This window comes from Melanotaenia boesemani, chromosome 2, assembly GCF_017639745.1.
Source record: "Melanotaenia boesemani isolate fMelBoe1 chromosome 2, fMelBoe1.pri, whole genome shotgun sequence".
NCBI lineage: Eukaryota > Metazoa > Chordata > Actinopteri > Atheriniformes > Melanotaeniidae > Melanotaenia > Melanotaenia boesemani.
Window position 1 is genome coordinate 27,347,108 of NC_055683.1, and position 14,106 is coordinate 27,361,213.

The 14,106-nt window shown below is 38.6% G+C and overlaps 2 protein-coding genes across 2 annotated transcripts; one reads left to right on the forward strand and one right to left on the reverse strand.

Annotated features, from left to right (window-relative positions):
- The first annotated feature begins 276 nt into the window (after positions 1-276).
- ndel1b (nudE neurodevelopment protein 1-like 1b) lies at positions 277-8,567 on the forward strand. The gene is made up of 9 exons (XM_042005950.1): positions 277-436; positions 2,912-3,008; positions 4,721-4,874; positions 5,624-5,772; positions 5,866-6,002; positions 6,090-6,257; positions 6,360-6,451; positions 6,645-6,790; positions 6,917-8,567. The coding sequence occupies exons 2-9, from the start codon at positions 2,923-2,925 to the stop codon at positions 7,005-7,007; spliced, it is 1,023 nt and encodes a 340-aa protein (XP_041861884.1). The 5' UTR covers positions 277-436; positions 2,912-2,922; the 3' UTR covers positions 7,008-8,567.
- Positions 8,568-8,622: 55 nt separating this feature from the next.
- Positions 8,623-12,552, reverse strand: LOC121652617 (medium-chain acyl-CoA ligase ACSF2, mitochondrial-like). Its single transcript, XM_042005496.1, has 16 exons — positions 12,387-12,552; positions 11,949-12,144; positions 11,692-11,820; positions 11,342-11,395; positions 11,097-11,215; positions 10,842-11,004; positions 10,652-10,747; positions 10,430-10,581; positions 10,253-10,341; positions 10,100-10,176; positions 9,908-10,015; positions 9,679-9,830; positions 9,395-9,536; positions 9,114-9,224; positions 8,943-9,011; positions 8,623-8,851 (listed from the first exon to the last, which is right to left on the reverse strand). Exons 1-16 carry the CDS (start codon positions 12,506-12,508, stop codon positions 8,801-8,803), a joined length of 1,830 nt encoding a protein of 609 aa, XP_041861430.1. The 5' UTR covers positions 12,509-12,552; the 3' UTR covers positions 8,623-8,800.
- Between the last annotated feature and the right edge of the window lie 1,554 nt (positions 12,553-14,106).

A 14,106-nucleotide genomic window follows, 5' to 3' on the forward strand; every position in this document is an offset into this window, starting at 1 on the left:
AGTTGATTCTCCCGTTGTTGATTATTTTAAGCCCACACGGTTAGTTCTGTTATTTTAATACTGTAATGGTGTTGCTGTTTCTTGTGCCTGCGTGACTCTATTGTTTGGTAATCATACACCACCTTGTGGTTGCTTTTAAAGTTGCACTACTCCTGCAAACTTTAAAAGCAGAGGGGGGGGGAGGCGTGGCTGGTTTATACCTTGTCCGGTTCTTACGTAATGCGACATTGCGTAAGGACGTACGCTTCTCTCAGGATTTACGTTGCTTCCGGGAGACGCGTTGGCAATTTCCTAAACATAGCCCACGCAGCCTAGTTACCTCAGTTAGTATTATCTGAGGCCCTGTTACTGGAAGGTGTGCTTTTCGTTGTATGTTACACCGGGTCGAAGGTGATTTTCTGAGACAGAGGACGAGACACCGCTTTGATATGAGCAGGTACTGATATAACTGTGAGGAAATTTGGCTGTTATGTGTTACATTTTGGGCTTGTTCGTGTAAAGTGCTTGGCCGAAGCTTTTCAGAGAACACTATGAAGGAGATAGCTCAGTTTCGGCTAATACGTCGAGAGCTGTCAGGTCTGATTTTTGTTTATGTCGTTTATTTTCATGAGCCTGCTTGTATATGCTATTTTTATTTTTAGCAATAGCGTACTATGCGGCGTACTGTTCGGCATTAATAAGTATTTACCATAAGCATGGAGTGTCGACACGTTAAATTAGCTACCTTTAAAACAAAAAAAACTGTCTTCTCGTCTGTACGTTGATGTTACACGAACTGACATAATTTATCTTTTTTTCTTCAGAGAAATAAAATGACCTTTTGAATGTGAGAACAATTAGAGATGAAGACAGTTTGTTATAACCGTAATTGACACCTTATCTTATTTTCTGTAGTTCATCAAACAGCATGATGATCATGCTACCTTTTAGAAAAACTGTCCGTCTGTATGTGAGCTTGAGGGACTAAATGGAGTCAGGTCTGGGGGTGAACTACCAACACACCCTGTAAATACGCATGTCTAGTTGTTTTCCATATTAGAGCAAACTCCAAGAAATTGTAATGGAAGGAATTGTGGATATATAATTGGCTCCTACTAAAAAATTTGGGACCAGATCAGCATCAGTGCTTGAACTGTTCAAAAGGCCATATCGCCCTGAAAAGTGACAGGAAGGCCCCACTTGTTTTTCCAATTCCAGATGACCCTTCTTTACTGGCACTGCCTGCCCCAGTATTGTTATAGAAGACAAATAGATCCTGGGGTCATGCCGACACCCCTCCAAAAGATGTTGAAATGAATGATACCAGGAACTGTCATGTGTTTTGGGGATTGTCAGCACAAAACCTGTTACGTGATATGGCTTAACCTTTTTAATTGGTGTATTATGTCACCTGTACAGTACCATTGCTTGTATCTCTCTGACAAACATGAACTTCTGTAGCTTTACTCCCATTTTTAACTTAGTATCAGTGGGGTAATGTATAGCTAGGTCTGTTTTTTGAGGGTGTATGTGTTGGAGCTCTATCTTCATGGAAACTGATAGTATTATCATGTCTTTTGGGGATTTACAGAAATGAATAGAAATTACTGGCTTATATTCAGGTTTTTCAGCAGGCTTTGTTTGTGTAGATATTTTGGTACTTTCCTGAAATGCTGTGTAAGCCCGCCTTTGTCATATGATAGAGCCAACTTGTGTCAGCTGCAGCTTGGAAACGTCTCCATCTCTACACAGTTTTGATTTCAGGAGAAGCACGTGGACACGTGAGGGTCCTGTAGTCAGTAAATTGTTAATGACGCCACCTCAGAGGAATGTTTAAACGGAAGAGCAGGCCTCACAGTCGCCATCCCTCTGAGACTAGACTGTCGACTAGCGAGGAAAATAACACATCCTCCTCTTTGTCCTAGCTTAAACTAGGCCAGTCAAGTCAAAGTCATCAAGGGTAAAGGACTCTAGGCTTTCACATTCCTGTAACCACGTTCTGCACAATTTTAACATAATTATAATTGATTCCCAAGGAATTATAAGTGACTAAAATCTATGATCTATGAGTTCAGCTGAAGGGTTTTCTGTGTTATGTTGACTGACAGTCAGACCTTTCTCTGTAGGAAATACTTATTATTTCAGGTTAGTTTGTAAATATTCAGCAGTAGAACAGGCAACATTAGCTGGATCATCCACACACACAAAACATAGTGTCTCTTTTCAGATGGGTTAAAGGATTTCCTGAAAATAATTTTGTTGGTACACAAATTATAGAGTAAGGCAGTGTTTAATAGTTCAGTAAAGAGGAACAGCTGTTCTTTTTTTTTTTTTTTTTCTTCTTTTTTTCTTTTTTTTTTTTTTAAGTACTACTTCTGCAAACAGGACAGTGAATTAAACGCTCCCACCTTACAACTGACCTACAGCTGTCAGTTTGGATGTATTCGATATTAACCATAACCATTACCTCTTAGGATAAATTGTAGTTGCTGAATTTGTTTTATTGACATCACATGAGCTTAACTGAAAGGAGGTCAGAAAACAAAGGCCTGTTTTTGCCAATCTTTGGTCACTTATCATTGGAACTCTTTCCATGCTGCCTAATCTGAATTGTGTTGGTAATTAGATATAATTACTAAAATAAACTCTGGGCTTATTTAATTAATTGACTTATAAATAGGGTGGCATGACCTTCAAATGAGATCATAACATGGCCAGGCCAAGCTGGCTTTTTTTTGTTTGTTTGTTTGTTTGTTTTTTTTATAATTTCCTCTCCTGTTGAAATTGAGGAAAGTTTTAAATCTTAATTTTATTGGTTCCAAGATAAAGGAATGCAACCATGCTTGCTTCTGCATGCCACAGGACACAGAGTGAAAGTGTTGTGCCAAGGCTGAGTCTGTAAAGATGATAAGAATGTCTGCTTCACCTTCAGGGTTCCCTGACATGGACACAGAGATGATTCCTAAATTTTCTTCAAAGGATGAGGAGGTTGATTACTGGAAGTCAAAAGCCCTTAAATATAAGAAAAGGTAAGCATTGTGTATATATCTCTGTAAAAGCTCTGCCCCAGATTACTTGCTGCTTTCACTCAGTTCTATTGTATAGCCTGTGTCTATTAAGATATATGATATTTCGTTTCAATCAGGCTTCTGTCACGTTTTTTTTTTAACATTTTCTATACAGAAATTATAACTATTGCTTAACAAGCGCATTTTTGTAAAGTGGCTTATGTAATAGTGTGACGTAGTTTACTTTTTAGTTTGTATTGCAAGAAAATTAAATGAAATATCAGACAGCAGCAATTCCCCTGTATTAAAAAAGCCAACATTATTTTAAAAAAAATTGTGGCTTTGTCTCTGTCAGAGGTTTCAGCACAGGCAGACTGGGTTTAAGCCATATAAGGCAAATGACTAGACAGCCTCTGAAATCAGCACCCACAAACCTGCTGACTTACTCATGAGGAAATGACCAAAGCTTTTACTTCTTTACCAGATACCACAGGCTATGTAGGAGTGGGCAGCAGTATTGCTTAAATCTTTGTTTAATTTGCTCTGTCTGCCTTTTCTGTTTGGTGTAGCCGAGGTCCATCGTTCATTCAGAGAAAGTGTAAAACTGCACAGAAAGGGTTAAAGTGCTGGTGGTTTTCTGAGAAATTCCTGCTGTGGGTACATATGGGAAACACATCTTTCCATGGAATATTAACTTGAAGTTGATGGTTCAAAGAGGCTTGTTGCACATGTTTGGAACATGTGTTTTCTCAGGAGAACTATTTTAAACCATCAACATTTGTGGCACAAAGTTTTTATTAATTACCTGTTGAAACATTGTCTTCTCATTTTGTTGCACATAGTTATTTATAAAATGGACTTCAGCATTTACTCATTTAAGTCGATCCACACTGCTGAAATGAGCTGATTGTTACAGGGGCGTTATAGGGCAGAGCATGCTGATCGAGCAGCCTCTGACGTTGGTATGTGTGGAAGCCTGCACAACAACTGATTCACGGATTCCACTGCTCTGTAGAGTCACTGAAAGGTCATTATCCCAATGCAAGTCAGCTGATGTTAGACCCGGGTTACCAGTACTAAGCAATGTCATCTTCATAGGATAGAGAGGAAAAAAAAATTTTGTTTTTTTTATTATTCTGAGAGCTCAGAGTTTACTTATCCTTCATACTCCAGCTTGAAATGCTTACTAAAATAAATACTTGATACACACGTTGTGTGTTTTTTGCATTCGTTACATAGGGTCAGTCCTGACCAATGTGTACACACATCCTGTGTCTTAACCCACATGCCTCATCCTGTTTCTTTGCCCTCTCATTTTCGCTTTACTCCTGACCTTTAACACCCTCCAGAGCTGAAGACATATGACAGCCCTCCTGTTTTTCTCGGCTACTTCTGAACCAAGTACTTTCACAGTTCAGCTGTCTTATCCGAGCTGTATATTTAGAAAGCTTAACTCGACCAGGCTGAGCTGTCTGTTTGGCAGAGCCGGGACTGATGTGTGACAAATTATTTTTTTTTTTTTTTATGCAGGTTTATTTCTGGCCATTAGAGGAATACAGCTACCAGAACATGCCTGAGCTTGGCTTGCGTCGCTGAACAAAAGCCTGTTAGTTTTCTAGAACTCATGCCCCACAGTCAGCTCTGCAGAGCTGCATGGTGATTGGGATGTAGGGCGGCTGATATTTAACAATGACTGTTGATGGTTTCCCATGCTTTCTCTGTGCACCATCCAGTTGCCAAGATGCCCAGGAAGAACTTCAGGAGTTCCAGGAGGGGAGTCGGGAACTGGAGGCTGAGTTGGAAGCACAGCTTAGCCAGGCTGAACACAGACTTCGAGATTTACAAACTGAAAATGAGAGACTGAAGAACGAGGTGTCCAACTTTAAGGTACCATGTTGACTTATTGCTAAACTTGGATTTTATTTAACCTTTAAAGTTCATGGATTAGGACTATAATAAAATAGTGTACCCTTGAGAGATTATCTGATTTCTTTTAGATCCTGAGCAAAAGGTCCAGTGTCTCTTCTCTATGGCAGGTTTTGATTAGGCACGCTCTTAGGTAATCCTGCAGCACTCCTTAATTGGATGTCAGGATAAAGAGGAAGAAAATAGGAGGAACAATTCTGGTTCTTAATCACAGCAGATGAAACGTGTTCCTGATCATCTCTGTCGTACCTCATTTGTTACGTGTATACATTGAAAGAATTTCCCATGTACTGTAGATGTTGGGAATTATTTCACATGACTTGACTTGACCACACTTGCCCCACCAAATATTAAACACGAACCGTGTAAATGAACCAGAGAAACTATGAATTATGCTTTCCTGTCTTTGTGTCTCAGGGGCCACAGTAAAGCCATGCACTCCTGCCATTAATTACTATGTAAAGTGTCTCAGAAAAAAGAGAGTGAGCCTCCACAGGGATCAAAGATGCACTTTGAAAGTGAAATAATGTAAATGACTATCCTGACTGTCTTGTGATTCACCTCATTTCCTGCCCTGTTGTTTGTGACTAAAGTGTATCAGATGGTATATTCAAACTACATACCTTAGCAAGCTTTGTCATTGTTCTCAAATCTATACAATGGCTCACCCCAGGCTCCTTCCTCTTCTTCACTTCATCCATCTCTATCAGGAGAAGCTGGAGCAGCAGTATGCCCAGAGTTACAAGCAGATTTCCATGTTAGAAGATGACCTGGGGCAGACACGCAGCATAAAAGAGCAGCTACACAAATATGTTCGAGAACTTGAACAAGCCAATGATGACCTGGAGAGAGCAAAAAGGTCAGAATGACTTCATTTACAACTTAATAAAAAAAGGCGCATTTTGTAGCAGCTGCAATGCTCATCGTTGTACCTATATTTCTTTATTTGTAGGGCAACAATAGTGTCTCTTGAAGACTTCGAGAGCCGTTTGAACCAGGCGATTGAGAGAAATGCCTTCTTGGAGAGTGAGTTGGACGAGAAGGAATCTCTTCTGGTGTCTGTACAGAGGCTGAAAGACGAAGCACGAGGTACAGAAACATTTAGATGACACTTCTGGCAATTGGTCATCTGTGTGAGGGATGGTGGATGATTGGGTTTCACTCTATCTTATTTAGACCTGAGACAGGAGTTGGCGGTACGGGAACGGGCAACAGACAGGATGTCAGCACCCAGCTCACCCACCTTAGACATCGACAAGATAGATTCTGCAGTACAGGCCTCTTTGTCCCTCCCAGCAACACCTGTAGGAAAGGCTGTAGATCACCCTTTTGTCAGTCCTAAAGGTAAGGAATACTCCCACCTCTGTGTTTACATATATTGTAAACTGCACAAAAAAATTAGTGCACATGTCTGCATGTGCACTCATTTTTGTTCATATATTCTAGCATTAACCAACGGCTGTGATCGCTCCGCCCTCACCCCTTCTGCTAGAATCTCAGCTCTTAATATCGTTGGAGACCTCCTGAGAAAAGTTGGAGTAAGTTTTTTATATATATATATATATATATATATATATATATATATTATAATTTTTTTTTTTTTTTTTAATTATTTTTACACTTTTAAATCTGTATATTTTATAGACCTATCTGAGGGCCAATGTGTCATCTGTGACAGCAACAGGAAGATGTTTTTTTTCTGGAGCTAAATATAAACTATTTTGTCTCAAGGCTTTAGAGTCCAAACTTGCCGCTTGTAGGAACTTCGCCAAAGACCAGGCAGCAAGAAAAAATTATTCCACAGACAAGGGAACACTCATCAAAAGCAATGCTACAAAGTTCTCTCACTCTCTACATACCACTTACTTCGACAACACGTAAGTCTTTCAAAAACCCATATGTTCCTCTTCTTGCCTCTTTTGCAAGTTTAACATCAAAGAGGAAAATTTTATGTGGATAGTTATCACTTTATTTGATTTTGTATGTCTGTATGTCAACTGCAGCACCGTTAACGGGTTGGATCCCAGCACCCTGACTTCCATGGCGTCATCCAGAGCTGTGTCTCCACCAGGCATGTTGCCTTTAAGTGTCTGAGGGATCCAGTGGCAATGCAAACCCCTGCTGAAATGCTGCTCTACCCAATAGAGTATGTCAGCGGAGGACACCTGTGCTACTGTATGTGTGTGTGTGTGAGTGTTTGTGTGTGTTTGAGAGCAAGGGTGCTGAAAAGGGAGGGTGATGTGTTCTTGCCTGTGTGGAGGTGCGCATGTTTGAGTTTGATGCGTGAAAGAAAGGCTTGACAAAAACAATCAACTTGCCTCCAGGTTGCAGCTTGAAGTGCATCTGTGAGTAGGTGCACAGCCTTTTGTGCATATGTTCTTACTACATGCATGCATGTGCCTAAAGCTTTCTTACTGTGCTTGTATGACTGTCATTGCAATGCATCACTCTTGAGATCAGCTTTAAAGTTGACTGAATTACAATGGCAATTCTACAACTCATCCAAAAACATTTATCTCTGACAAAAGGTCCTCAACAGACCACAGCTTCCTTTAAACTTCCTTTCTTCTTGTATTTTCTCTTAAATTGCACAGTTAAAATAACTTCTATTTAGAATGTATGATATTTAAAAAGGGATATGTTAATATTAATTTATCTCAGTATGCTTTGAAATGCAATTTTTCCTGTTTGCTGTTTTTTTTTTTGGTTTTTTTTTTGCATGTGTGCATTATGCGTGGTTGAAGTATGGGTGGACCCCGTATTCATTAGAATGACCGAAGTGAATGTTGATTGTTCAAAGCCATGTAGCTGTATTTCAGTATGATTTTTTATTTTTTATTTTTTTTGGTTACTGGCTGAAGTAGTCTCAGAAAGCTCAGCTGGTTTTTTTTTTTGTTTTTTTTTTTGTTTTTTTTTTTTCCTCTCTCTCTCCTCTGCACTTAAACAAGCTGCTCCTCACAGGTTTTTGCTGCAGTCGAGAATATCCCCCTATGGACGTCCACTGGCATTTTCAAGAGTACATTTTTGCCTTCTTTCTTTTTTTTTTAATGCATAAAGTTGATGCATAAATTTTGTTATCTTGTTGCAAGCTCACTGTGATACCTCACTGTGAAATGTTGAGAATTATCAGGTGTTGATTATTACCTCGAGGATGTGAATTTGGCTCTAAAATTGCACGCTGGATTGGACTCTCAAAGGAGAACAAAACGATTAAAAATTTTTTGTTTTTGCATGATGCAAGTATTGGCTTTGTATCCATTTTACTTACCTTAATTGTGTCTGCATCCATTGTCTTATTTAGATGTCCTTTGTTGACCTTATATTCACTTTTTCTTCCAAATCCTCAGTGTAACCATCCTTAGAACTTGAAGTGCAATCCAGAAGTTAGTATACATCATTAGTGTTTATGAGATGTCACTTTGGGCACTGCAAGAGCCTGCTACTAAAGTGAGTTCTACAGTCAGTTTGTACATTATAATTTGTATAGTTTGTGATTTTTGGCTAACACACTGTACATATTGACATTTGGTATTAAAGTCCTATTTATTTCAAATCCTGTATGGCATGTGTTCAGATAACGAGTTTTATGATCATACAGTGGTTACCTATTGTGTTATATTGAATTGTTAAAGTAAATAAAGATTGAGAATAATATGTGGTGTGGTTTGTATTTGCATTTTTCTAATTACACAGGATACTGTTTCAAATACAAATCTTGTCACTAATTGGTTTTGTCATGTTTAACTTTAAATTTATTTAATAAGTAAAAACAAAACTTATTGAAGCAGAATTTTCATATGAAGATTATAACAAAGTCACAGTTACATAGTCCAAAGTTTCATCTATACATTTTTCAGCACTCTCCAGGTCCAGCAAAATCCACTAAATTAAAGATTTAATTTCTTTTCCATTTCCTTCTTTAATATGTTCTTCTTGATCTAGGGGTATGGAGGGGAAAAAAACACTTCAGTTTAACAAGTGATGACACTTTTTACAAGTATTGTCAAGTATGTTTAAACAACTTCCTACCTTCCCCGAGACAGTCAGTGGGTAGCTATCTACAAAGACCACATAGTGTGGGATCCTGACGTGAGAAATCTGGAAGGAAAAAAGAACATTTCAGTGCATAAACTGCCCACCTGGGAGCTGTTTTTAAGATATTTTGTGCCATTTGTAATTTCGTCCATCATCTGCTCTGACCTTGCCTTTGCAGAAGGCTTTTATCTCCTCTGCAGTAGATGTTTGGTTCTCCCTGAGCTTAATGCAGGCACACACCTGCTCACCCAGCCTCTCGTCTTTCACTCCAACCACCTGAGAAGCAGAAAAGCAGATCTCTTACGATGTAGACTTTACATCAAAGTAAATTAATGGAATATCTTTTTTCATTTGTGTACAATATACGCATATTCACAAACTGTGTGAAGACAGTTTGATGATGGATCTTTAGTTCTTTGGTGCCCTCCAGTGGTTTCACATCTCACCTGTACCTCCTGTACTTTTGGATACTTGTAAAGAAATTGTTCTATTTCAGCAGGGTAAATGTTTTCCCCTCCGCGGATGATCATGTCCTTTATGCGTCCCTCAATGATGCAATATCCCAGACTATTCAGGCTGGCTGTATCTCTGCAAAGATTAGAAATGTTAGAAAAATGTTTCCCACAAGAAACTGATATGTGTTGTGCTAATTTCCCCTCTAGATTCAATACAGTAAATAGCTTTGTAGAGGCATAAAAATGGAAAAAAAAAAACAAAAACCAACCCTCACCCAGTTCTGTACCAGCGATCTAAGGAGATGACCTCTCTGGTTTTCTCAGGATCAGCCCAATAGCCATGCATCACACAGCTGCCTCGGATCATGAGCTCACCAGAAGCCCCCAAAGGAACAATCTCCCCTGTGGCAGGGTCCACCACCTTGGCCTGTAGTTAAGACACACATATAGACAGTGTTACTGTGATATGGAAGATAAACTGTTCTGTGAAATAGAAAATCTCACCTCAGTGTGATCCATAATACACCCAACAGTATTCATCTTCAGCTCCTCGTTGTCTCGTGGAAATCCCAGAAAAGTAATAGGACTATTTTCAGTGGTTCCATAACAAATCTGTAAAATAAAACAATGTTCACACGGTTGTAGATGACATCCTCTAGAGAACTGTTTGAAGAGACAGACATTGTATCTGCTCACCGTTATCTCTTTCATTTTCATCTCTGTTTTTAGCTTTCTGGCAATCTCAGGCGGGCATGGAGAACCTCCCATGATGCCTTAAATAAAGCAGCAAATGCACAGATTATGGCAAATTCAGAAAAAACTCATTAATCATGTCATTAAAACTCTTACCAGCTTCAACTGATGACAAGTCATACTTGTCCAAGTCTTGAGCTAGCATATCAGTATACATTGTGGGAGTGCCATAGACAAAATTACATCTTGAGGAAGATAAAAAATATGAATAACAATTAGTAAAAGTCCTTATTACCAAAAAACTGGATGACATATAGGTGCTGAGAACTTTACTTTTCACTCTGAATGGCCTCCAAATTGGCACAAGTATTGTAGCCTGTGGAAGGGAAAATGAGTGTGACACCATGAACCGCCATGCTCATCCCTCCAACCACAGAACCGAAGCAGTGATACAACGGCACAGGCACACACACTCGTACCTGAGGCTAATGGGGACAGAAAATTAGGTTTCACAGTTTGCACTTTCTTTAAATCTTCAGACAAAAATAGACTTACCCTCCAAGCATAACCTAAGCGCAAACCCAGGAAGTATGCATTATTTACAATATTGTGGTGTGAAAGAGTGGCTCCCTTTGGTTTCCCAGTGGTCCCCTAACACAATTAAACAAAGAAAGGTTCATGTGAATCATTGTTACATCAAAGGTAAATACTTGTACATGTTAAAAGGTACAATACTGCAGTTTACTGATGTGAACTGGATGTTAATGGGATCATCGAAGGACAGCTTGCTCTGCAGATTCATCAGCTCTTTGTAATGCTGACTCTCGCCTGCTTGGATCACATCTGCTACATGGAGCATCCCTGGCTGTCTGCTGTCGGTCACTATTACTATACGCAAGTCTGGCACCCTGAGAGACCCAAGACAGGTTCACTATGTGGCAGCCAGAACGGAATTAATTATACTGTTTTAAATTTTCAAAGGTATCTAAGGAAAACAAACCTGGAGCTTTTGAGCATGCCTAATGGCATAGTGTCGATTCCTGGGCAGAGCTCCCTGAGCATCTCACAAAAGTTCTGGGTTTTAAAGTGGGTAGGACACACCACTGCTTTACACTGGACCTGAGCACAGCAAATTTATTTAGTTATACTCTTTCAAGCTTGGTTAATCTTAATATTAGTATGGCATGCTTTCACATCTATGTTACATTTAGCTGTGTTTTATAAGTGCAACATGGGATCCACAACCTTCTGCAGAGTGAACTCCACTTCCTCAACTTGATAGGCTGGGTTCAGTGGCACCTGTGAGGACAGAAACAGTTTAAAGTTCACCTACTTTTTTGTGGTGTTTAGAACATGACACAAGTGTTAGGCATTGTTCAGTGGCTGTGTATTGAATAACATGCTTCAAATAAAAAATTAACATCAAGACAATGATTACATGGTTAACATAAAACAGTGTGATACACAACAGGTCCCTTGAGCACCTGAAAGGTTCAGTGTCCTCCTCACTTGCACATGACAGCAATGTTTCGTAACACAGAGCTAAATCCCAGGAAATATAATGTTAAACATATGTAGACAGCTTCAACACTAACCAGTATAATCCCAGCCTTGGCTGAAGAAAACTGGAAAAGGATCCATTCATATAAATTTGGCCCCCAAACTCCAAGTCGATCCCCTGGCTTCAGGCCCAAAGCAAGCAAACCTGCTGCTGTCTGGTCAACCTGAAAAACGGGGAAAAGAAAAGACATAAATGCTTTTTTTTTTTTTTTTTTTTAATCTCATGGACTATAGCTGGTTGGCAGAAAGTCTCATGAGAGTAAACTCTGAAGGAATGAAATATGAGACACACATCTTTCTGAAACTCTGCAAAGGTTTTCCGGATGCCGTCCTGCAAAAAGACCACTGCCTCACGGTCAGGAAAGCATTGGACTGTGGCGTCCAGGCTCTGGCTTACAGTCAAGGGGAGCAGTGAGACAGACGAAGTGCCATGGACATAACTGTTGGTCAGTGTGGGTATGTGAGGAGGACTGTCCACATGAAGAGACCTGACACAGATAACAAAATTTGGAAGTCAAATTAAACTTTCGACCTGCACGCCCATTAACATTTTTATAAATGTTTTTTTTGTTGTTGTTGTTTGTTGTTTGTTTACACAAATATACATTTTGAAAGAACAATCATACTCAGTTTTTCAGAAAGACAAACTCAGAAGTATATGCTGTGCATCATAGACTTTAATTTTTACTGTCATTGCCTTTTCCATCATAAATATAAGATTCAAACTTACCGGCACCACTGAAGCAGAATTGTGCTGCATGACTTCTGTGCCTGGCAGTGTTTGATCACACCCAAACATCTGAGACTATGAGTACACAACCTGAGCAAGGAAGACGAAACCAGTGCTGACATTGCTCTCAAGTCTTACACAGCCACTCTCCGAGCTGGTTCTTGGCGCAGCTAGAATATACATATATATATACAGGTGAAGGACAGTGGTTCCTATCAACAAAAGCTAGTTTACTCTGGTTATATTTAATTACAGCATGTCTAATGTTTAACTTTCACTCACCCTGGCTGAAAGAGAAGAGGATCTGCTGGTTGGGCATACATGTTAGCATCTTTCAAAGGAATATTAACAAATGAAGCATTATTAGATCTAATTTTACACTTACAAGTTGTTTACCAGTCTCATTTGAAACTATATAGATGTATAATAATGAACTAATTGTGTCTGGTCTTTAAAAAAAAGTGAAGAAATGCTACTAGTGAACATGAATAATTTGGATGAAAAAAAGGCTGTTATAAAATCTGGCAGTAATATACAGAACAGAGTATATTCATTAAAACATCTTTGATTTCTCTATGAAACTGACACTACTAGTAGTACTAGTACTAGTAGCAGACTACTGAAACAAGTCATAACTCATAAAGTGTAATGCGTAACCAAATAACAGCAGACATCTACAAGAAGAGACAAAGTAGACTCTACTTTTCAGGAAAGTTAAAATCATTCAATGTCTGCACCAAGATGTTGCATGTCTTCCAGTCTGCTGTGGAATCAGTCTATAAGTCTGAAGTAAATTCAGATCAGCAGCCATCTGCTGGGGCAGCAGCATCAAAGCCAGAGACTTAAGAAACTGAACAAACTGATCAAGAAGGCTGGTTCAGTGAGATAACTCTGGAGCTAATTGTTCAGAAAAGAATGCTGCACAACCTGCTAAATTATTTTTTACTAGTATAGTATTTTTAGTATTTTTACTATATATAAATAATCTATGTTATATCCAAAAAACAACTTAAAATGGTACTTTGATGAAACCACAATTTTGTGTCCTGGCCTTGTGTTACTGGATAGAAATTAACAAATTAAAAAAATGTTTTTATGATAATAAATTGTCATTAAATAAATAAAAAAAATGGCATTTGGTAACTGAAGCAGTGATGTACAGATTAAAATGGAAATCCAAAATGAAATTATAGAACGCGTATACAAACACAATTTTCTTGGAGTTATTCTTGACCACAAACTAAGCTGGAATCCTCAAATTACCAGTATTACAACTAAAACTGCTAAGTGCATTGCTATAATGGGTTAATCCAGGTATATATTGAACCATAAAACTCTGCATATTGTTTACTGTACTCTTGTTTTGCCACATATTTGCTAGTGTATTGAAGTTTGGGGCAATACTTATAAGACAAAACTAAACACACTTGCAATTCTTCAACAAAGGACTTCAAATAATGCACAATGCTGGCTTTAAGGACCCCACGAACCTACTGTTTTTGATATCTGTAGTACTTAAGATTGAAGATCTAGTGAAATACAAAACCTTACAAATAATCTATAAATCCAAGTACAATCTCTTACCTCATAATATATAAAAAATGTTTAGTAATAAAGATTTGAAGTATAATTTAGGAGGAGAAATTAATCTAAGAAAAAAAACTGTGTGCAAACCACCTTAAAAAAGATGTTCATCACTCGTTGTGGATTTAATCTTAGG

Bases quoted from the DNA above. Each gene is read 5' to 3' on its own strand.
- ndel1b (XM_042005950.1), top strand. From the start codon at position 2,923: ATGGACACAGAGATGATTCCTAAATTTTCTTCAAAGGATGAGGAGGTT. The intron at 6,258-6,359 runs GTAAGGAATACT...CATATATTCTAG, and splicing joins CCCTTTTGTCAGTCCTAAAG to CATTAACCAACGGCTGTGAT. The intron at 6,452-6,644 runs GTAAGTTTTTTA...TTTTGTCTCAAG, and splicing joins ACCTCCTGAGAAAAGTTGGA to GCTTTAGAGTCCAAACTTGC.
- LOC121652617 (XM_042005496.1), bottom strand. From the start codon at position 12,508: ATGTCAGCACTGGTTTCGTCTTCCTTGCTCAGGTTGTGTACTCATAGT. The intron at 11,005-11,096 runs GTTTGTTTTCCT...TGGGTCTCTCAG, and splicing joins GGCATGCTCAAAAGCTCCAG to GGTGCCAGACTTGCGTATAG. The intron at 9,537-9,678 runs GTGAGGGTTGGT...TAATCTTTGCAG, and splicing joins GATCGCTGGTACAGAACTGG to AGATACAGCCAGCCTGAATA.